Source organism: Phoxinus phoxinus (genome assembly GCF_949152265.1).
Source record: "Phoxinus phoxinus genome assembly, chromosome: 16".
In the NCBI taxonomy this organism is placed as follows: domain Eukaryota; kingdom Metazoa; phylum Chordata; class Actinopteri; order Cypriniformes; family Leuciscidae; genus Phoxinus; species Phoxinus phoxinus.
The window spans coordinates 30,056,950-30,079,206 of NC_136891.1; the positions used below are offsets into that span (position 1 = coordinate 30,056,950).

General features: G+C 38.1%; 2 protein-coding genes across 3 annotated transcripts; one reads left to right on the forward strand and one right to left on the reverse strand.

Annotated features, from left to right (window-relative positions):
- The first annotated feature begins 446 nt into the window (after positions 1–446).
- Positions 447–16,650, forward strand: cep135 (centrosomal protein 135). Of its 2 annotated transcripts, XM_079583885.1 has the most exons (26): positions 447–816; positions 1,304–1,445; positions 1,719–1,909; positions 2,012–2,179; positions 2,283–2,427; positions 2,717–2,801; positions 3,029–3,157; positions 4,052–4,267; positions 4,855–4,920; positions 5,569–5,719; positions 5,816–6,048; positions 6,453–6,605; positions 7,855–7,995; positions 8,216–8,293; positions 8,942–9,093; positions 9,198–9,313; positions 9,962–10,116; positions 10,264–10,319; positions 10,438–10,606; positions 11,651–11,761; positions 12,426–12,611; positions 13,045–13,254; positions 13,344–13,546; positions 14,789–14,893; positions 15,812–15,967; positions 16,071–16,650. In XM_079583885.1, exons 2-26 carry the CDS (start codon positions 1,327–1,329, stop codon positions 16,090–16,092), a joined length of 3,516 nt encoding a protein of 1,171 aa, XP_079440011.1. In that variant the 5' UTR covers positions 447–816; positions 1,304–1,326; the 3' UTR covers positions 16,093–16,650. The 2 variants fall into 2 exon arrangements, with proteins under 2 accessions (XP_079440011.1, XP_079440012.1); XM_079583886.1 differs by having other exon boundaries at positions 506–816; positions 15,812–16,103.
- A 1,243-nt stretch (positions 16,651–17,893) lies between these two features.
- On the reverse strand, positions 17,894–21,625 carry chst14 (carbohydrate (N-acetylgalactosamine 4-0) sulfotransferase 14). Its single transcript, XM_079584019.1, has 2 exons — positions 21,105–21,625; positions 17,894–19,454 (listed from the first exon to the last, which is right to left on the reverse strand). Exons 1-2 carry the CDS (start codon positions 21,375–21,377, stop codon positions 18,627–18,629), a joined length of 1,101 nt encoding a protein of 366 aa, XP_079440145.1. The 5' UTR covers positions 21,378–21,625; the 3' UTR covers positions 17,894–18,626.
- Positions 21,626–22,257: the final 632 nt, after the last annotated feature.

Here is a 22,257-nt window from a genome sequence, read left to right on the forward strand (position 1 = left end):
ATAAATATCACAGGTGCAAACTTTTTGAAAATTTTGTCTAAAGGTTTAATAAACTTCCGTTAAAAAAATATTTTCTGACTATTATTTCGTATGTCAGACCTTATAGTTATATATTCTATACCTTAAACTGATAGTTCACCCACAAATGAAAATTCTGTCATCATTTATTCCCTCTCAAGTTGTTCCAGACCTGTATACATTTAGCTAGGCTATACCTAATTCTGTATAACTTCCAAATTCCATAGTATGGGGGGGGATGGTCAATGGTGTGTGCATTCTCTAAAATATCGTCCTTTGTGTTCAGCAGAACACATACATTCATACAGGTTTGGGATAACTTGAGGGTAAGGGGAATTTTTATTTTTGGGTGAACTATCCCTTTAGCTGATCACTTTTATCTCTATTTCCACCCAATGTCCACTAGATGGCGCTGCTTCAAAGACTCCAGTTTGATGGGAATGAGCAAGTCTCGAGTCTCGACTGGTCTTCCCTTCTCCTCGGCGCCATTTTCAAACAGTGTTACCGCCACCGGAAGACCGTTCACCGTGGGGAGGGGAGGAAATCTGCAGTAAACACTGATGATTAGCTAACCTCAAACAGCTTCACAAAATGAAAGCGCTGTGGCAAAATACCCAAACAACAAACAGAAAGCAGACGTTGGAGGGTTAATTGTTGCATAGTTTATTGTGTTGCCCCTGAGGATAAAAGCTTTACTTCCAGGTCCAGATATGCTGCAGAATGAAGACTGAAGCTAAAACAGCCAACTGCCCTCTGAAGACAGACTGACAGTTTACGTAAACAACATCAAGTGTCGGAGTAAGTATGTTTTGTAAAAATTGTGAATATTTGTCTTTATTTTAGGTAACGTTAATATTAAATTGATCATTGTAAGCTAACTCTATAGTAACGTAGTGTTTTAAATTTAAAACCTAGTGAGCTGCCAAACTTACCTAGACAGTTCACAACGCACCCAAAAGTGCTGTCTAGGTTGGCAGCCGACAAAATAAAGTCTGTTTTGGGAGTTATAAAGTCTAAGTTAGCTGTCTTGACTGTTTTGAAGCTCTCAGTGGTTCTGAAAAGCCACTAATTATAATCTGGCAGTTTTTACTAGCATTTGAACCTTATTAAATCATAAAAGTTCAACAATAGATCCAAGTGTTTCAATTTTCCATTCTTTATGAAGGTCAAATAAAGATATGAAATCTACTGGTGCTTTGACTGTTTTCATATATGTCATACAGTGTCTGTAATATCAGTGCTGGCTCGGTTGTTGTCATGTGAATTGTTGTGTGTGTGTGTGTAGAGCGGAGCGTGTATTTGTGTTGAATGACCATGACGACCAGCGCAGAGCGGAAGTTCGTCAGTCTGCGGAAGCGTTTAGATCAGCTGGGCTACAGACAACCTCTGGCCATTGAGAGTCTGCCACTGGTTGAGAAGCTCTTCAGGTGAATTCTCTCTCTGCAGTATTATACTATACACCAATAAAGTTTTTTTCTTCTTCTGAGTTTACTCTTGTCCTGCCATTCTTTTTACTAGCTCTGGCACAATTTAATTTTCCTGCATATCTGTATATGTGTGTCAGATTTTAAAAAATTACACATGTTAACTTGAGGTAATTGCTGGAAATAGTCTTCATGAAAATAAAACAGGATACAGTTTGTGTATATAATATGTGAAACATGATCTGCATAATCAATCTGTTGTCATGTATTTCTCAGTGACCTGGTCCACACCACAGAAAGTCTCAGGAATGCTAAGCTTGCTGCAGGAAAAACGGAAAAGGAGAGTCGGAATGTGGATGCTCTTCTGGAGCCTTATAAAGCTGAAAATGCCCGGATAGTCAGAGAAAACAACGAGTTGCACCTTGGGCTTTTGAAAATAAGAGAGGAGAAGGATCGGATCAGCAGGGGTACAGATTGGGTTTAATGCCTCAAATCCTGTTGCAAACAGATTTGATCTTTATTTAATCACATGGAATGGTTATTTGTAACCATTATTGTTCTGTCACTAGAGCTGAAGGTGTACATCAGGAAACTGGACCATGAAACATCAGATCTGAAATTCCTCAATAATCAGTATGTCCACAAAGTTCGGTCCCTTGAGAAGGACTGCAAAGCCAAGACGGAGCGAATCCTACAGCTCCAGGAGAAGAACATGCAAGCTGTTGTTCAGACACCAGGTTGGTTGATATGTTTTATTTAAGATTGCACCTATGGTATTCACTTTTTGTCTGTTTATGCTGCTATTAGAAAATTTTATGGTCAATGACTAAATTTAAATAGGAGGGAAGAAGCGATCAATCCCATTTAGACGCCAGCGGATGCAGATAGATGAACTTCTCCCACCCTCCGGTGGCCCCATCCCTCCATCTCTGGCACTACCAGATGATCCCTATATTGCTGACCTTCTTCAGGTGGCTGATGACAGGTGTGGGGAAGAAAACAAATGGAATCACAATAAATCAATTATTTTGTAATTAATGCATTTGGTGAGAAAAGAAAAAAGCATCGTATTTATATTATATATTTATTAGCAACATTTAAAACAATTAATTGCTTGAGTTAACACATTATTAACATGAAATAGACATTTAAACATTAATATACTTGTTTGTTAAAATAAAAACATAATTTTTTAAATATAAATAACATTAGTTAAAAATAATTTTTACAGTTTTTATAATAATAATAAAAAACCATTGAATCTTTGTGTTTAGAATCCAGGAGCTCCAAAAGGAAGTGGCACAGCTCAAGCTTGACCTGGAGAGAGCGCATGCCGGAATCAAGCATCTCAACACACAGGTAAGTGTAGCAACACACCTACATTTCACAAATTAAATTACTCCGTATAGTGTGATTACTTTTTCTTAGGGGCTGTTTTAATATTTCAGGGATCAAATTGTTTTGCTTAAGCCACTACTTGATTGGGTTATTACAAAAATTATCTCTGTTGTTTATTTATCATATATTAACAGTGTAAATGTATTCATGACATTAACCCTTACAAATGTACTTTGTGCTCTGGATAGGTGGAAGAGCGAGATAAAGAGATTGAGCGTCTGAATCGAGCTCTGGATGGTGGTCGGCCTAATGATGTAATCTCTCTGGAGGCTCAAAACATCAGCAATGAAAAACTTATTGCTCATTTGAACCTACAGGTAAACTGGATATCCGTCTGATCATTTAGTTTATTTGATCTAGTTAGGCATGTTACCTGACTGAGACCACCCAATCTAACACCCAATTTAACCAATGGATATCCCTCCCCACCCTAGATACGGCCCTGATTACCAATATCACAATACCAATAACATTTTGCAGTTCTTTGTACCATTTTCAGTACCAGAGTTAAAACTGTTGAAATAAGTACTTCATAAAATGTTGTGCCATTTTGTCACGTCCATTGGTTATCACTGTCATCCCAGTTTTTGATTAAATTGCGAATTTAAATCAAGTTCACAATCCAGAAACTGTACTGTACTTAGCAGCATGAAAAACTAAACTTGTATTCAGATTGTGAATGGATAATAAACAGAAAGCAAGAGAAGAGCCCTCCCTTTATAATAATCACTAATATAATATAATCACTAATGCTATCAATCTCCAAAGCGCAAGCTCACTGAATTCTGCACTCTAGCTAAAAACTACCATTATAATAAAAAAGCTGTCTTAATTGTACAATGAATCTCTTATTTACAGCATGTTTACACTTTGTTGATTATTATATTGAAAGCATTCGCAAGCGTGCGGCTTGCGTCGAACAAAACAAAACCTTGGGCAGTTTCAGTGTGTTAAGTGGATTTTGACTAACTGACTAACACCTCTGATAGGCTATTGTGCTCACACTCTGTGCAACCGGTACTGCAGAAATGCTGAAACCGTCAACTTTTTATTTAATTTTTTTGTTGTACTGACTGTCTGGGACCGGTAGTAGCAGTACGTTTGACAACCCTAATTCAGACCTGTCCATAGCCTCTTTCTGTTTGCAGGTGTTTATTTCCAGGTTAACGTTAACTCCGCCCCTCTGATAATAACTAATTTCCTTTTTCCAGATAGAGTATCTGCAGGAGACCAACAGATCCCTGGAGCAGAGAATTGACGGACTGCAGCAGAGGAAGAAGACTGTGTCTAGTGAGGTGGCTGACCTGAGCGCTCGAAATCAAGAGCTGTGTCAGGAGCTCACTCAAATAGACCAGCTCGCCCAGCAGCTAGAGAAAGACAAAGAGATGGTTCTGGAGACTGCTGACATGGAGCTGCAAGAGGCCAAGGTGATCTCAGCAGGGTCTATACTTATTAAATTGAAGTAAATCAATTAAGCCTCAGAGTTACTCTTAATGTGTGAGTTGGAATGAAACTGTATGGATTAGCAAACTGTGTTTTTGCATAATATATTGATATATCATTTTCAATTTGAGCTGTTTTTTTATTATTTTTTTGTTTTATTTCATTGCGTGAAGAGCCTAGGGCTGCCTTTCTCAAAAGCATTGTGAGCCCAAATTGATCATGGAGGCCATTGCCACCAATGTTCTCTACGATCAATTTAGCTGACAATGCTTTTGGGAAACCAAGCCTTTGGGTAGTCACAGAGACTGTGATATAATAATAATTTGTTAAAAATTTTTATCTTATATATCGATATCATATTTATCGATATCTTATATATGTATGGTATCTTATTTTTATTTGAGATCTATAAAAAACATTTATTAATTGTAATATTTTAATTCTAGTCGTTTTTATTTATATTAATAATAATATTTGGTCTTAATGTATTCATTCTTAGATTTGAATATTTTACATTTTTAAATATTTAGCTTTATTTAGTGATACTACTGATTCTTATCTCTGTCTCTAGAAAGAGATTCAGCGTCAACAGCGGGAGCTAGAGGACCTGGAGGAGGTCATCTCTACATTGAGACGGGTATGTGCATGGGTCCACTGTCCACACAGCAGCATGTGAAATGAGCTGTTAAAAATGAACCATCTGCTTCAGAACAGCACAGCACATTTATCCTGTCTGGCCTGACATGACATGGATGGTTTAAAGATTTCTGACAGTCAGGAATGTCTTTCTGTTGGAGTGCATGTTTATTATCCTTTCAGATATCCCACTCTTTATTACTGGCCTGTGGGCATTTCGAGTAATTTTGAATCATCTTAACACACATCTGAAAATGTTTATCTGAAAATTAAAATGAAGTTATACAAAGATGACGTAAATAACATCAGTATTTTGTTTTGGAAACCCAGATTTTTTTTTTAAATCGAGCAATAATAATACAATGAATAAATAATGAAAAAACAACAATAATAAACTATATATATTGTTTTTACAAAAAAAAGAAAGAAAAGAATGACCAATTTAAAAACATTTGCATCACCTGAAGCTTACATGTAACATCCGTCATAACTGATTTATGTGAGAGATTCAATGACAAAATTGTATTACATAATTTTCCTACAGCAGACAAAGTTTTTGCTCGCAGAAATGCCAATATCTAGTGTTAATGCGTTGTTATGGTTCATTAGACTCAGTCAAACGTCTAAAGCTTGCAATGATTTGTTCCAGGATATGGCAGATGGAGATCACGTGAAAGACCGTCTGAGGGATCAACTACTTGATCTTCAAGAACAGAATGACAAGATGGAGGGACTGATAAACTTTCAGGAGGAAGACAAAAAGAGACTTCAGGACAAATTAGAAGCAATGACACAGGCTGGTGAGATGTAACACTCCTCTTTATGTATTAGTTGCTGATAAAGCGATATATGGTTTGTCATTCACCTGTTTAATTTTAGTGCTGTATTTGTTTCAGATAAAGAGATGATTCTAGAATTAGAGCGAATGCGTGCGAGGCATGGGATGTGTGGCAAGGATCACTCTCCATCCCGTCTAGATGCCTTTGTGAAAAGTTTAGAGGAGGAAAGGAATTATTATAAACAGGAAGTGGAGCGGTACCGTCTGGTTAGGGTCAGGACAGACAAAACCCCCACCCCTAGTCCAGGCAGGGGGAGGAGCCCCAGAGGAAGAGGCAGCTGGCATGAAAAGGTGGGAGCTGAAAATTACTTCTGTAATTACTATGATGATACGTGGTTTAAGCAGGGCCTGAATTTTAGATTGTACAGTTTTAATAAGTTCTGCACTCATAATGCAGAATTATGCTAGTATATATCTCATATTTAAATACGAAAATGTAAAATATATTTCAATTAATATAATTACAATTATTTTAATAAACATTTATACATTTTTATGCAATATTCATACATTATTTACTTATTACTTTTTTTATGATTTTGCAACAAGGCTGCAGATTTATTTATTTTTCTGTGGCCATTTTATGGATTAATGACTTTATTTAAGACACTTATTAAAATGAGTTGCCAAAATAACAATATTGCACATGATTGGGTCAAACCTTGGTGGGAAACGGACTATTTTTGTATTTCTAGAGAGATGGCGATACAGAGCTCTCACGTGTTGTGAAGGAGAGGGATGAGCTACAGTCAGTGCTGCTGGGCTTTGAGAAACACATAGAGGACATCCAGACCAGAGTTAAACTACTGACTGCAGAGAGAGACCAGCTCAGCTCACAGTACCAGCAGGTGAGACACCACTGGCTATCTGCAAAGCTTTTCATCTATTTGCTGTCTGAAACCAGGATGTCAGAAGCTTCTTCATGTAACCATAATTTTGTTTTACTCCACCCAAAAATGAAAAAGATTTCATAATTTACTATCTCGGTTCCAGCCAACTGTCATACGCTCATTCTTGAGTTCAAGCTTGACGTAAACATCAGCATGTGTGAAGCTTCACTGTTTGTGTGAGCTTCACAACGTGCTGATATTTTACCTTAAGTGTGAACTCAACTCATGAATAACTTGACTGAATTTTTTGATAATTTAATGTTTAAAAAGTTCGCTTCAGAAGACATCAATTCATCCACTGGGGTCGAATGAATTACTGTTGTGCTTTTTGAATGAAAGAGATATTTCATTTTTTGGTTAAGTATCCCTTTAAGTTAAAGCTGCAGTCCGTCGTTTTTCCTCTTTGTCGCCATCTCTGTTAGAAATCTGCAATTGCAGTTATTCGCGGAATTATTAACTGTGCGTGGGTAGTAAATCGGCATGAAACAGCGCGGATGAACACAATGTATTGAGGCTGCCGCGTCGCTGTGGATACTGTAGCCTACTGTCATCAGCAATCTCAGAGTATACTTTTTAAAAGTGTCAACATTAGAATTTTCATCGGAAAATGTCATCTGAACAAGTAAGTAACATTCACTTTTGTTCTGACCAAATTCGGGGGGTGGGGGGAAGCATTGCAGTAGGCTATATCATGCTGATTAAATCTAACGATTGCTTATATCACGTCAAAACGTGAAAAATATATTTTTTTCTGTAGCCACTCTGAAGTCCGAAGTCTTTGGGTTTTACAACTGGTGAATCTCCAGTTGTCACTGGTGATTGTCGCTTTAAACTTTCGGGATCCGCCATACCAAGTGCTAAGCTAAATCTCCACCATCATCCACACACGCTAGCCGGGGACTCCTTCTATGTGTAGCCTACAGAAGTGACGTAATGACGCAGAGACATGCTCGAAATTCCCGCGGAAATCCACCAGTACCACTGGAATTAAAATCATTATTACAAGCTTACCGTTTTGAATCGAGGTAAGGCAAGCAGATCGTTTTGAACACTGGCTGGTTAAGTTTTTTTTTCAAAAATGTCTTTTTTTATATTTTTAAACCCAAAAAAGTGCCGGACTGCAGCTTTAAGATACACATCTAGCTGTTTTCTTTGGGAATATGTTGTTAAAACACATGAACACATTGTTCATGTGTTTTAAATATAGACTCAGGAGGTGCTGAGACGTGTCCAAGGGGAGCTTGAGTCCTCTAAACTCCAGCACAGGTTCAGAGACGACAGGGAACAGACTGAAGCTGAACTCCAGAGAGTTACTGCTGAGAGAGACATGCTTAGAGACAGACTCAAGGTATGTGTGTGTTTGGGAAATTTTTTTTTTTTTTTTTTTAGAAGACCATAAATTGCTGCCAATTATATACAAGCAATATTCTGTGGTTGGAGTTGTGAGTTTGAAATTCCGCAAAGCACTTCTAAACTGTACTGCACTTGTTGGGAGAGTGGCATAGCTGTGTGTGTTAAGGGGAGAGCTGCCAAGATAAAGCTACCAGTATTTTTTCCTCTCTTTGCAGGTTGCCCAAAGCTCATCTCTAACAGACCGAGAACAGGAGCAGATCAGGATTCTCGACCTGGAGAACACCATTGAGATGGTACAACACTAATAGTGCATGAACTGTTTAAAGTTTCACAAACATTACCAGTGTGTTTTAACATGTCAGCTCCAAATGCCGTTTTTGTTACTGCAGTAAATAGACGATTATTGTAGGATTGTTTCAAATGAATGTGAGCATCTAAATCCCCCTGAATGTTCCTTCTAAAAGACACTTTGTGAACTGTACATTTAAAGGTCACTACAAGGAAATAATTAGCCGTTTATGATCATGTGATACTGGATGACAAGTTCTTCTGATTCATTTCGAGATCTGAGGATTTTAAAACTTTCAATTGTATATTATTAGTGTTTTCATGTTTTTTGCTTGCTTTTCTCGAACGGCACACAGCAAAAGCGAGTTGAAATAAACTTGTATTAAAGACAATATTTTACACAAAAGTTTATTTGCAATAATCTTAAGAGCTATAAACATGAATTTTGATGCAACGTTATATCTGGACAGTAATATTTAAATTAATCTAGGGTATAAAATATGCACATGCCCCCATCAAAGTGGTCTGTCTCTCTTTGTGGATAGGGCAAAGTAACGCTCACTTATGAATTCGCCCTAAATGTGAGGTTAATTTTAGGTGGCATAAACCCATCTAAATATATCATAATATGATGCATTACTGTGTGTGTGTAGCTGGAGAGAGAGAAGGCTGATCTGCGCACTCAGGTCGCTGTGCTGAAGGAGTGTCGTGTTGCTGTTGAGAAGGAGCTGAAGACTCGGTCAGCAGTGATGGTGCAGAACGTTGAGGAGGCCACACATCACAGAGTCGAGAGCAGTGCGCTCAGGTCTGTGTGTGTTTGTGTACCACTGCTGTAGACGGACATTTCTGCCTGTCGTGCTTGTGCTTAAATATGTGCCACCCAGAATGTGTTTGTGTGTGTGCGTTTAGGCTTCTGCAGGAGCAGATGGAGCAGTCTCTCTCAGATGTTCAGCACAGATTATCTGTGAAGACCAATGAACTGCAGGCAGCTCACCAACAGATCGACAAACTAGAAGAGAAAATCGGTGCGTGTATTTCTTACGGTGTTGCACTTTTCTAATTTATTCAAATGCACATCTTTATGCAAATAAGCTATTCGGTCTCTTCTTTCCTGTTTATTCTCATGCATATCTGTATTAGGAGTGGCAGAAGTAACGTTACTTCAGTACTAAGTCAATACTAATTTAGGTTACACATTATTTACTTCATTGGTGTCCTTGTTACAGTGTAATTACATAAATAAGCACTGAGCAATATTAATTAACAACTTGTACTACTTATACAGGTATGGTTTAGTTGCTTGAAATTATCCATAATTTACTGTTGTTATTATTATAGTAAGTACATGTAATGTAACAAGGACACTGTAAAATAAAGTGTTACCCTAATTTTTTTTCCTGTTATTACAGGGTGTTTATCTAAATAATTGAAAAGGTAAAAGCATTGTTTACATAACTAAGAAATGCTTGAAGGCAACATGCCATTGTTTAAATTGAATACTTATTTAAATTCAATAATTAATATTTAAAAAAAAATTAAAGGACTGTATTCAATAGCAATGAAAATTGTGAAATTTCACTGGTTCTGGTGTGAAATCATGGATAATTGTATTGTATAGATGAGGTCAAATTTGTTATGTAGAAAGAAGATTCTAAATGCTGTTTATTGTGCAGCTGATCTGAGTAGACATGGATCATCTCAGAAAGATGAGCTTGCGACTCTGCAGAGGACAATCGCATCTCTAGACCGAGAGAAAGACTCCCTGCAGGACGATGTGGACCAGAAGACTGAGAGTGTGGTGCTGCTTCAGGAGGAGATCCACAGGAAGGTACTGCTGATACTCGGCACACATCTCATTACACCCCTGTTCTCAATACAAAATGTTTGCTAATATTTGCAGAGAAGACTAGTTGCATTGAGAAAATACTTGAACATTTTTGTGGTACTGCTTTATAAAGTTAGTTTTGATCTACAGGAAAAGACTCTGTGTGAAGTCCGGCTAACAGTCACAGAGTTGGAGAACTCTTTGGAGTAAGTGTCTGTTTTCTGTTGTGAGTAATAAAATGTATGTTCTCAGATTAATGGGATGTTTCTGCATTTTTGTAAAGGAATAGAAGGCCTTCAATGTGTTGTGTGACATGTATTTCAGTCAGCTGAAGGGGGCGTTGAGCAGTCGAGAGAGGGAAATCGCTAGCCTGCGCAGACAGCTGGACCAATCACAAGAGGAGCTCTCAGTGGTTAGTCGAGACAGCGAGGTCGCGCTGAGAGAGAACCGCAGGTTACAGGATGATCTGGCCACCATGACCAGAGAAAACCAGGTACGCACCAGTAGACCTCTGCTTCACATTTTATGGGTTCAAGCATGTAGCGCTGAAACCCAATTGTGATTGTTAAAATTTCATACGATCAGCATTCTTCCCTAAAAGTGATTAGGTATACCAAACCTTAAGTCGTATGCTCAAGTGTCTTATATCGTTGGAATCCTCGATAATATTCGAAAATATTCATGTGTTTTGGATATTTAAAAAAAAAAACTTTTGCAAACTAGTCTTAGGTTTTTGGCCAGATTGGAACCCAACCAGTGCAGCAAGATTCTGATTGTCAATAATTATCAAAAAAAAAGTTGCGATTTTGATTCACGGTCTCTAAGGGCCGCCAAAACAGTGGGAGGAGTGGGAGCAGCCACTTTTACTAAAATGGCTATAACTCGTGAACAGAATGAGATATTTTCACCAAACTGAAATGTAAGGAAATGCGCATGAAAAATGCGGCGACTGGCCACTTGGTGGCACTGTAACAAGGAAACAACATAAAAATGGCTATGACTTTACAACCCTAAGTCTGATTGGCTTGAAAATTGGCATGTGGTGTCTTCGTCCAAAGCGAGGACATTTGTGTATCTCAAAAAACGCGTCCGGTGGTGGCCAATGAAGTTTGAGCACCTATCACACAAGTTTAAAGAAGGCCAATTGGATCGAATCTCGCTGGGCCTCTTTGACTCACGGCCCTAGAGGCCTATGAGAAATTAGAAAGAAATCGGGGCGCCTTCGCGTTTTGAACTTTACTCTGTGTAGCTATAACAGTGTAATTTAGAAAATGTTTGTTGCCAAGTGCATGCAAAAGCCTATTACCCCTAAACTAAAATAGGTGAGTAAATCCGACGTATGATTCTAAACAAGCATTCAAACTTTTTTGAAGATCGGACCATAGGTGGCGCTATAACAGTAAAAACAGTAAAAATATTTTTTCTTAGTTTTTCTTCCCAACCTTCCAGATGGTAAAAGTGAACCCACTCTTGTTGACGTGACATCTGTGACCAGTAAACGTCACACATGCTCACATTCTTGTGTCCCTTTCTCCAGGCTGTGCACGCAGAGATGCAGGAAGCTCTGAACGAGAGGGATGAATTGAAGCTCAGAGTTCACTCGTACATCTCTGAGGTGGCACGGATAGAAAGCCTGATGACTGCCAAGGTGAGAGATGGAACACTCCAGCAAATTGAAAAGACCGGAATCATGTCAATATTCTTCTAAAATTATAATTTTTATCAAGCTTGTATATTTAATTTCAGTAATTTCACTTAAATGACAATTAATAGGTCATTTTCATTGCCATTAGAGAGAAATAACTGAACATAAACACAAGCTTGATAAAAATTATCATTCTAGAAGAACATTTCAGATGGCACTTAGAGGCTTTTGCATCTGAAGTCTTACAGTATATATCAACCAAATATGTTAATGAGCCATAAAAGGTGCATTACAGTCAGAGTTAAACTTAAAAAATGTTTCTTAAAATCACCTTTACCCGTAGTAGAATAATTTTAGTACACAGAATTATGTGGCTTATTGCTTTTATAAAACATTGGCAAAAGGAATTTGAATAAAGGTGCCAATCAAGGGTTAAATTGAACTGTTTAGGGATCTGCAACGGGGGTCCATGGTGGCCACCAATCACTGTTTGATCCCAAACTTATTTTCATGGAAAAATTTATACAAGTAAAAATACTAATTGGAAAAGAAGCAAAAGTTCAGCTAAATGCAGAATTAAATTTAATATCAATGCATATGAAGTCATTTAGTAACTACTGTGCAGTTTACTTTTGCACTGACGCTGTTTTATCCATGTTGTGTATAGGAGCAGGAGAACAGGGACATGCTGGAGCGTTTTCGAACCTTCCACACTGATTCAGAGGATAGAGAGCTGAAGCTGCAGCAGGCTGAAGGGCTAAACAACTCTATTAGACTGGAGCTGCTCTCATCCGACACAGAGCGCAGACACCTCAGAGAAAGAGTCTCACTGCAGGACAGAGAGATACAGGAGGTACAAGTGACCGAGCATGAGTACACCATTTTCAACCAAAAAACTGAACACTTTTTATGCGCTTTGGCCGTTCATTTACACGACAGAGTTTTGGAGGCCTGGAAAACTTGAAAATGGGTTTCAAAGTGCAAGTTTGTAAAAACGATACTTTTATTGTGAATGCGAATTTGCGAAAACTGTGACGTCATGCATATTACGTGTTTAGTCTATAGGCACCCCCATCAGGAAGTTTGTGACATCGCCAACTACTGGCCTGGCAGCATAATACAGCTTTTTTAGTCGTTTTCATTGATCCGTGTGAATGGGGATCGTTTTGACAAAGTTGTCTGTATGTGAAAAAAGGAAAAACTTTTCAGTTTTTTTTAGTACATCGTTGTCATGTAAACGTACCCTAAATGTTTTCCATTGCCTCATCACCTGTGTTTTCTCTCAGCACTTGAACGCTGTGCAAGCATACGAAGCTCAGGTGTCATCGCTGGCACGGGCAATGTCTCGTTTGGAAGAGGAGGTCCAGGCGGCTCGAGCCGAGAAAGACTCCGTGTTGGCAGATCTGGCCTCTGTCAGAGAACTGTGCGTTAAGCTCGACTCCAGCAAAGAGCTCACCGTTCGCCAGCTGACGGCTAAGAGCATGGAGCTGGAAAGAGTGAGACTCGCACACACACCATTCTCTGTCAACTACATCTTTAGAAAGGGTTTAAAAATGACTAACTAACCTTTTAACATCAAACTCAGGTGACGGGTGAACTGGAGGATGTGCGCTCTGAGACAGAGCTTCTGAAAAAGCAGCTGGCCAGTGAGCATCTGACGGTACGCAATCTTGAGACTCTGCTCACCACCAATCGACAGAAGGAGTTTCAGACGCACCTGAGTGCCAGTGAGAAAGAGTCTGAGCTCAAAGTGCTGAAGGACCGCCTCGTTCTCGCTGACAGCAAAACGTAAGTGGAAAAACAATGAGCAAAAGAGCCATATATAATCTTTTTGTTACTATCACACTACCACACTATTACACAAAAGTTAGTTGGTAAGATTTTTTTTTTAAATAGTCTCTTATTCTCATCAAAGCTGAATTTAATTGATTAAAAACAGTAATATTTTGATTATTTTCAACTTGAATATATACAATGTAATGATGCAAAGAATTTTCAGCATCATCACTCCAGTCTTCAGTGTCACATGATCCTTCAGAAATCATTCTGATATGCTGATTTGGTGCTCAAGAAACCTATTTATTATAGTCCATGTTAAAAAGTCAAAACTGCTTATATTTTTGTGGAAACCACGATACATTTAAGATTCTTTGATGAATAGAAATCTCAAAAGAACAGCATTCATATGAAATAGAAATCTTTTTTAACATTATAAATGTCTTTACTGTCAATTTAGGTTTATTTAATGCATCCTTGCTGAATAAAAGTACCGTAATCTTATTTTTAAAAAGAAATAAAACAATCTTAGTGACACCAAACTTTTGAATGGTGGTGTACATCATTGGTTTGTGTTTTAAAGAGGTCAAAATTTAATATCCTTTACAAATCACACTGATCTGTAGGGCTACAACAACTCATCATACTATATAAAGTAATAATCGAATTTCATTATGCACGGAGACCCGCGGTCAGTGATCACTTTACAGTCGTGCAAAATGCATTTCGAAAAATAGAGACCTATTTTTGCTGTACACAAATTGTCCAGAGAACTGAAGGAGGGATTATTGGGAAAAAGAACAGATGAAATCAAACAAGCCGCACCCGGTCATTTAGAGGGGAGCAAACTACATGTTTGTTTTTAACTAACAGCGCTCTAAAATATCAGGGGGCTATAAATGTATGTGTATATATAAGTTATACAATGTGTATCAAATTTTTTATTGTTTCCTGTAAGCGTCTGTTATACAGGGTAACTGTGTAAAGCATTTGTTTATGGGACACACTGAGGACTGTGTCCTCTTTAAGGCTGCATAAAGAGTCCATTGAATGTTGCTTTCCTCCAAACAAGCAGTTTCTCAATAGTGTTGCGTAGTGCAAGTGTGCAGTTGCCATGGTGATCACTGATAGCAGCATGTGAAACAAACAGACATCAATCAGATAAAGATGTCTAAATGCTCTCCAGCACAGTTAAAAAGCAATACTAGTTATTATAACAATGTATTTGTTCAAATAAAATGTGTGTATTCGTAGGGTTGGTCATGCCAGAGAGGTTTCTCAGCTGCGTGGAAAAGTTTCTCAGCTACAGACAGAAATGGACATCCTCAAGAGACAGCTGACCACGGAGCGCTTTGAAAGGTGAGACCCAGGCTTTATTACTAAAACTGCTGAGCTTTCTCTCCATCATCGGACCATATGGAATAGTCATGGTAGAGCTGTACGGTTAATCGTTTAAAGAACGCAGTCTCGATTCAAACACCCACACAATGTCATTCCTAAATTACAACAATTATGTGTCTATTAAACCTTTGATGAAATCACAGCGGACCATTCAAAACAGCGTGGGCGCTGCTGCCGCTTAGCCAGAGAGCAGTTGTCATGTATAAGTATAAAACAGCTTCAGTGTTTTCAACCACACAGTATCATTATTCATATTATCACAAAAGAACTGGGATAAAAATGTATAGCTCTATAAACCCTGATGTCTACGGAAGTGATCAAATTAGAGTAAATAATAGTAATAGAGCCACCAGGTGGCAACAATACTGCTAAAAAAATGTAATTGTCATTTAATCATTCGAGATTCGTCTAAAAAAAGCTGATTCATCCAGTAATGAAGCAATGAAGAGTCATTAAAACATTCGTTCAATCCAATTTTTTAATTATTCACAGATTCATTAAACATTTTAAATAGACTGCAGCAATTAACATTTGTCAGAACTTTTAGTAAATTACTTGTTAATTTTTGTTTAGTTGTGTTCAGAATCGTTTTGAAAGCAAAAAAATGTGATTCTCAATTTATCCAGAATCTACTACATAGTCTTCCATGAACAAAGATGAGCATGTTGTTAAAGGCACAATACCCTAATAAGCATCAGTCTGAATGAGGCAAATAATAGGTTAAAATAAAAACATTTTAATGACACTCAACAATTTTAGCAAATACATTTCAGTATTGAAAGAACTTCAAATGTATTTGGATTTATTTTTTTCTGTGTGTGCCTGCTATGATCTTGCTCTGTTTTGTGAAATGTTGATTGTGTTTTTCTGTGGTAGAGAGAGAGCCGTGCAGGAAATGCGCAGACAGGGCTTATCTTTCTCTTCACTGCGAAGCTCTTCTCCTCTCAGCACCTCTCTCAGTCCCCGTCCTGCTTCTCCAGAGCGCTCCATCCTCCGCACACCAGAGCGCTCCGTAGACAAGACGTCAGAAAAGTGAGGATTGCCTTGGGAAACTGCAGCAGACATCATTTCTTGTGTGATATTCATAACCATGCTTGTGTGATTTAAAATAACCGTGTTTAACTTCGCATTTCAGAAGTGTGAGCTTTAAGGAGTAGCGGCGAAGGAAATGGTTCACGCAGCCGGTCACATTTGCGCTGACATAAAACAGGGATGACGCGTGGAACATTCTTGTTTAATCAAATCTGAAGAAACTTTGTCTTGAGCCAGAAATATCTCTGAGATCAGTTTATTTAAGGTCAAAGGTCAAATTATGCCACCAAAGCCAATGTGTAGAGCAGTGTTGATGATATACATTTAGTAACAACATGAAATATTTTTTTTATTGCAGTAGTCGTAGTGTCATTAATGTTCTAAATAGTTTTGAACTTTTTATTGGAAAATGAGGCAGCTTATCATCTTTACATGGCAGACCTTTTTATAACAAGTTAAACTAAAGATTAAAACTGTTCTGAAATATGCCTGAAGTGAAATAAAAGTGACCAAAGAGGTCTTCAGAAAGTGCATTTTGCCATGTTACTCAGGACCGTCTTAATATCACACTACCACTCCAACCCGTTTTATATGTGTATGTATAATAGAATTTATGTTGACTGAGTAACTTATTAATAAACATGCATAGTTTTTAATATAATCTGTCATTGTCTGCTCTGTGTACTGTTTCATGTCATTCTTTTTTTCTGCCTTTGGAGATCAGAGTGAAATTCCATAAATCAATCACTGTTCTTTTTTCTTTATATAACAGGAGAAAAAAATGCATTCAACATGCCTTCTTAAATTGTAGTTCTTTCTTTTAGCTTTTTATTTGACGTTTAACAGCATGTGAACTCTGTAAACTTAACAGAAGATAGATGTGCTGGACCATTTGCTACAGACTAGATAGAAAGATGCATGGGGTTTGTAGAAAAGTGTGCTCAAAAATGAACTTTTTTTCTTCTTCAGGGCAATAAAACAATCTCAGCCTTAAATGGAATAACTCAACTAGTATGTCATTGAGACTTGAGGTCTCAGCTCATGACTTGAATTAAGCATCTACCCACAAAACCCTAACGGGCTGGTCACACAAGATATGTTTGCATCAAAGTTTACGCAGTGGAATGAGAGAAAACACATGGTCTCAACCTGTTTTTATTCTGTGTTTTTGTTGTTAAACTTTTAAAAAGTCTTTAGCACTGCGTTTTTAGAATGGCCTCCTGCACGAGACGCGAGACGCTAGTCGAATACATCCGTCTAGACGTGTTAACGTGGAAATCAATGGACATGCAATCACATTTTCTGTGAGGGTGGTCTCTAACAACTCCTTGGCAATGCACTAAAAACAACTCGGATAGTTCTGGGGAAACAAACCATATTATTCCAGGAACATTGTTGGTTATTTTTGTTACAAAAACCAAAAACTGTTGGCTGGACCGACAACCACTCATAACATCCTAGAATCGCATGGACACACAAACACCATTATAAAGGCCCGTTCACACATCAAGAACTATCTATGTTAGCATCAATACCAACCGATGATAACGTTGTTATTATAAGCACACACTGCAATTATGTCGTCTGCCCCTTTAAATGCTCGAGCTCTTCAAAGACAGATGGATTCTGATTGGCTGTCAATGTTTTTATTGTTCATCAGCTGAAACATAAAGCTTAAAAAGTGATTCCAACAACATTGTTGATATACTTGTGGTTCGGATTGTGTTATTCTTTGACGACTTTTAAAACTGTTTATTGTTATAGTTCTTGGCATGAACGGCGCTTAAATGTACTTTTAGTGTGCCTGTTTATTTATGTTAAGGCCTTTGGGTGTGAACTGAGCTTTCACGTACTGCTTTCATTAGATTTTTTTTACTTTGCCTGTGGGATTCAAAACACAATTAGCTTGTTATTAACTGTTATTTTACAACAAATATGCTCCGTCTAAGAAAAAAAAGAAAGAATTCCAGCGTGTGGATTTCAACGATTTTTTATTTCCTCATTGTACAGTACTTCTGCTTTTGGATGTGAAACTGCATTCTTCAGAATCTCTTGAGGGATTCAACTCAGAGCCTCATCTTTTCAGAGGAAGCAGCAGATGGGAAGTGTTCGAGTTTGTGGTCAGAAATATTTGTTTTGGTCGTATGAAACACACTTCACTCGCAGAACAATTCATTACATACAAACAGGAATTGCCTCAAAATACATTTTCTAACTAATTTTCTTGATTTGAGCATCACATTTCATTTTTGTAAAAGGATTAAACGCATCAACAAATAAAATGTCTTACAATATGGGTGACAGCAGAAGTAACAGTGATTATCTAAGTAAGTAAAGGAAAATATATTGACTAGTGAAAATGGTGAAGCATCTGCTTACTGATATAAAACACATGATAGTCTTGCGCACAGCACAATGTTTTTCATTTTATGCCCATTCATATGGACATATTACTGCATTTCATTAATAAAAAAATAACTCATTGAGCTTTTCCAGTTTTAAATAGTGGTTTGAACTTAAATAGCTCTCAAAACCTCCGTACTGAGGGTTTTATCCCAATATATTTTTAATTCTGTACACGTAAATTTTTTTTTTAAAATATTAACATATTGAAAGATTATAGACAGTCTTATAAAGCAAGTATAAACCAATGTCTTTGTTAATGCCTACAGTATTCAGTGGTTGTGTTGGGTAAAGGATAGCCGAACAGAGAAAAGTCCAGAATATATTTGGGCAGAAGATCTTTGAGGAACTTCTGTGGCACAGTGCAAAGGTAATAATGTAGCGTTTCTTTGGTGACGGGTTTGTACCACGTCTGTCGTTCCGGAAAACTTATGTGTTGCGGTGCTCCGACGCGTTCCAGAACGTAAGCCGCGTCGCTCTCCAGTCTTTCGTACGAGCCAATGAAGTCATAATCTATGGCGCAGGGTTGGCACAGGTTGTAGATGGGCATCCAGTGTTCATTCATCCTCTCCGGGTCTTCGTCAAGTAAATAACGCACAAACTCTGTGAATGTCACGTCATTTCCTGCTATTTTTCTATCCTTTGCGTAGCCTTTTCTATAGCGCCGTATAATCTCTGCACCGTATTTACGCTGATATGCCTCGATTTCGCCAAACTTGTTCCGATAGGCAGAAAGCAAGCGGGCCATCGGCTCCCGCACAAACATGAATTTAAAATAATGCCGTAGTCGATGACGAATCTCTTCTGGAGAAAAGTCAGACAGGAAGAGCAAATCAGCACGATGGTCCATCTTCACTTTGACGTCCACGTTGGCTAGAGCGCCACTCAGTACTTTCAGCAGTCGTTTCCAGTTGGAACAGGCCACTTTGGGGACGTAGCAGTACAGGAAGCGGTGCTCGTCGTTCACCAGTATGTGCTGGAGGAGAGTCTTCCTCTGCAGTGGACTGAGAGACCACACGCTGTGAGCCGTGTTCTTCTGACCGCACATCGATCTTATGGTGCGATTACGGATCTCCTGTACAATCTGTGGGAAAGAGGCATATATGACTTCAGCACAAAATAAAGACATAAAAACTTAAATGCACAAAGTGTCAAATTTTCAATCTGTAATTATTAATTATACAAAAATGATAAATGCTATTTGCATTTTGCTGTGGAGGATATTAGTTCCCACCCTCCGCCGAGAGAGAACAGATGCCGTTTTGAGGGCCGGGGAAGGTTAAAGTTGTTTTGTGATGTTGTGTATAGTATACCAGAATTATTCTTTAACAAAATTACATTTACTCTGGACACTTCACTGGATGGCCAGACATCATCATAAGATCATATCCTGCACTGAAGGTGTGACAGATTAAAATATGTATTTTATAAATCCTTAAATCTGTGAAACATTGTCACGCTATTTTGAATTGAATGCGAGTTTTGTGTTTAATCTTCTCCCCCTCTATTCAGGCGTACAACAAACGTTTATTCAGGATTCATTTTTTAGGATACACACACAAGGAAACATGAAAAATCTTGCAAAATGTATGAATGTGTTCATTTTCAATGTTTAGTTGCCATTTTGAAAGAAAAAAAACATTACAATTATTATAAGCATTGAATACCACATGTATATTAATTTTATAATATCCTCTGGTTACTCTAATCGACATCACAATCTAATGATCGAGATCAGAGAAGGTAATGTTAGTTGAAATGTCATGTGGTTCGCTTCTGTCAAGAGCACAGCTGGAATCTTAACTTCAAAGAATTGGCCCAAGTTTCCATTTCATATCTTGGCTTGAAGGTAAGCAGTGTTCAATATCTTCTGGAACGAAATAGTGAGTTTCTTTGTTCCATTAAAGATGCTTTCCACATTCTAGTTAACCAAATCCATCTTATTCCACCAGATGAGTAATAATAATAGGTCAGAATAGGATTAATCGAACATAAATGGCATTAATCGGACTTTATGCCTTAAAATTAGTACTTTTACTCTACTGTCCAGGAGTTACAGTACAGAAAGAAACTGCTATGCCAAAGGAAAAGATGTTGAGAAGTTTTGACAAATCAAAAAATGGCTTGAGAGGATTACACATTGGCTAGACTAGTGTCTGGGTGGTTTTATTCCCCTTGAATTGCACTCTCTTTTCTATTTAGTCACTCAAGAATAGTGCACTAGCTGGGCTGGGCAAATAAAGAGCACTTAAGAAACTTTAGGATTATTTGGGATTTTAACAGGGAAACTTTAACTAACATCAAATGAAACCTAACATACTTCAAACTCGATTGAAAAGTGTGTTTGTGCGTTATTTCTTTTAAATGATCACTTTGTCGTACATTTATAGTTTTGTAAAGCAAATATATTCATACATTGTGTGGGAAAAGGGTCAAAGTAATATTTTTTGACAACGTATACGGTATAACGTTATATGACCGGTCTCAAAACTTCCACCCCCCAATGTCTAGGTATGCACTAAGTTAACGTTATGCAGCTCATTAGGTTTTGACTTTTGAGACGCAGCCCGAGTTAACGTGAAAATTCCTTGATGTCCAGACTCGCGAAACTCAAAGAAAGTCTGATTATCACATGCAAGCAAACTTACAAAAATTGTTGATGAATTTCACAAAAATACGTCGCTGTGTTTATTCTCATTCTAACGAACTTGTGTATTCGTCTACATTAACTTACCTGAGACTCCACGTCCACAGCTGGGTCGCTATTCCTCGTTCGGTACTCCACTTTCTTCCCGCTGGCTCGTGGCGGCGGAGTCTGCACGCTGTTCAACATTCCCTTCTCTATCATGAGCAACAGGCCTCCGGATGCCACGATCACGGCGAACGTCAGCACCGAAGGCACGACGGCGGAGTGTCTTCGCACGGTGGTCGCGCTCACGGGCGGCCTGAAGTGGACCAGGGATCCGCTCGCTCGTTTAATCCCGTACTCCTTCTTGCGAGGAGGCATATTGAATCACATTCATTAAAGAGTCGGTACTCTTTAGGCTCAGTGACTCAAAATACCGAAATAGATCAACACACATCCATCGCTTCAGTGAAGCAGCCAACTAACTTCACAGCTGTGAAGATTGAAGAAAAAGCTCCGCTATGGGGGTGGGGTGGCAGATTTTGGGGGAAACTAGTCATAACTTCCCACTTGTAGAGCACTTGAAATTAGACTTCTTAAAGGGACAGTTCACCCAAAAATGAAAACTCTTTATTAATTACCGTACTCACCCTTATGTAGTTCCAAACCCGTAATTCGACAATCTTCTGAACACAAATGAGCTTTCGATGAAATTTGAGATTTCTGTCCTCCATTGATGACTGTACTGTACCAATTTGACACTTCAAAAAGTTCACAAAAAGATAAACTAATCCATATGAATTGAGAGGTTTAGTAAAAAATTTCTGAGAAAACTTGATCGCTTTACATGATGAACAGATTAATTTAGGCTTCATTTAAACATTGATCAGCAAATATAAACAGAAGCTCAACTGAACCTGCTTGATTTGGGAGAACAAACTTCATTGGTTCTTGCGGAAGCTCAAACCTGCTGTGTAACACAGAAGAATGAACCTCATTGGTTCTTGGACATAAAGTGAACATGCTTGAGCTGGCTTACCACAACTGATGTGTGAGTTAATGAATATGTTGTAGCCTAAATTCAGACATATACAGTGATCCCATCTCTTCCGAAAATTTGGACCAAACCGCTCAATTTATGGATGTTTTAAGATCTCCTTGTGAACTTTTTGAAGCGACAAAGTGGTGGTTGCGTAGCTGTCAAATGAGGGACAGAAAGCTCAATAAAATCAATAAAAATATTGATAAAAAAACCCATCAA

Excerpts from the sequence above, each read along its gene's own strand:
- cep135 (XM_079583885.1), top strand. The coding sequence starts at position 1,327 with ATGACCATGACGACCAGCGCAGAGCGGAAGTTCGTCAGTCTGCGGAAG. Across the intron at positions 1,446-1,718 it reads CTGGTTGAGAAGCTCTTCAG|TGACCTGGTCCACACCACAG; the intron begins GTGAATTCTCTC and ends TGTATTTCTCAG. Across the intron at positions 10,117-10,263 it reads AGGAGGAGATCCACAGGAAG|GAAAAGACTCTGTGTGAAGT; the intron begins GTACTGCTGATA and ends TTTGATCTACAG.
- chst14 (XM_079584019.1), bottom strand. The coding sequence starts at position 21,377 with ATGCCTCCTCGCAAGAAGGAGTACGGGATTAAACGAGCGAGCGGATCC. Across the intron at positions 19,455-21,104 it reads CTGTGGACGTGGAGTCTCAG|ATTGTACAGGAGATCCGTAA; the intron begins GTAAGTTAATGT and ends TCTTTCCCACAG.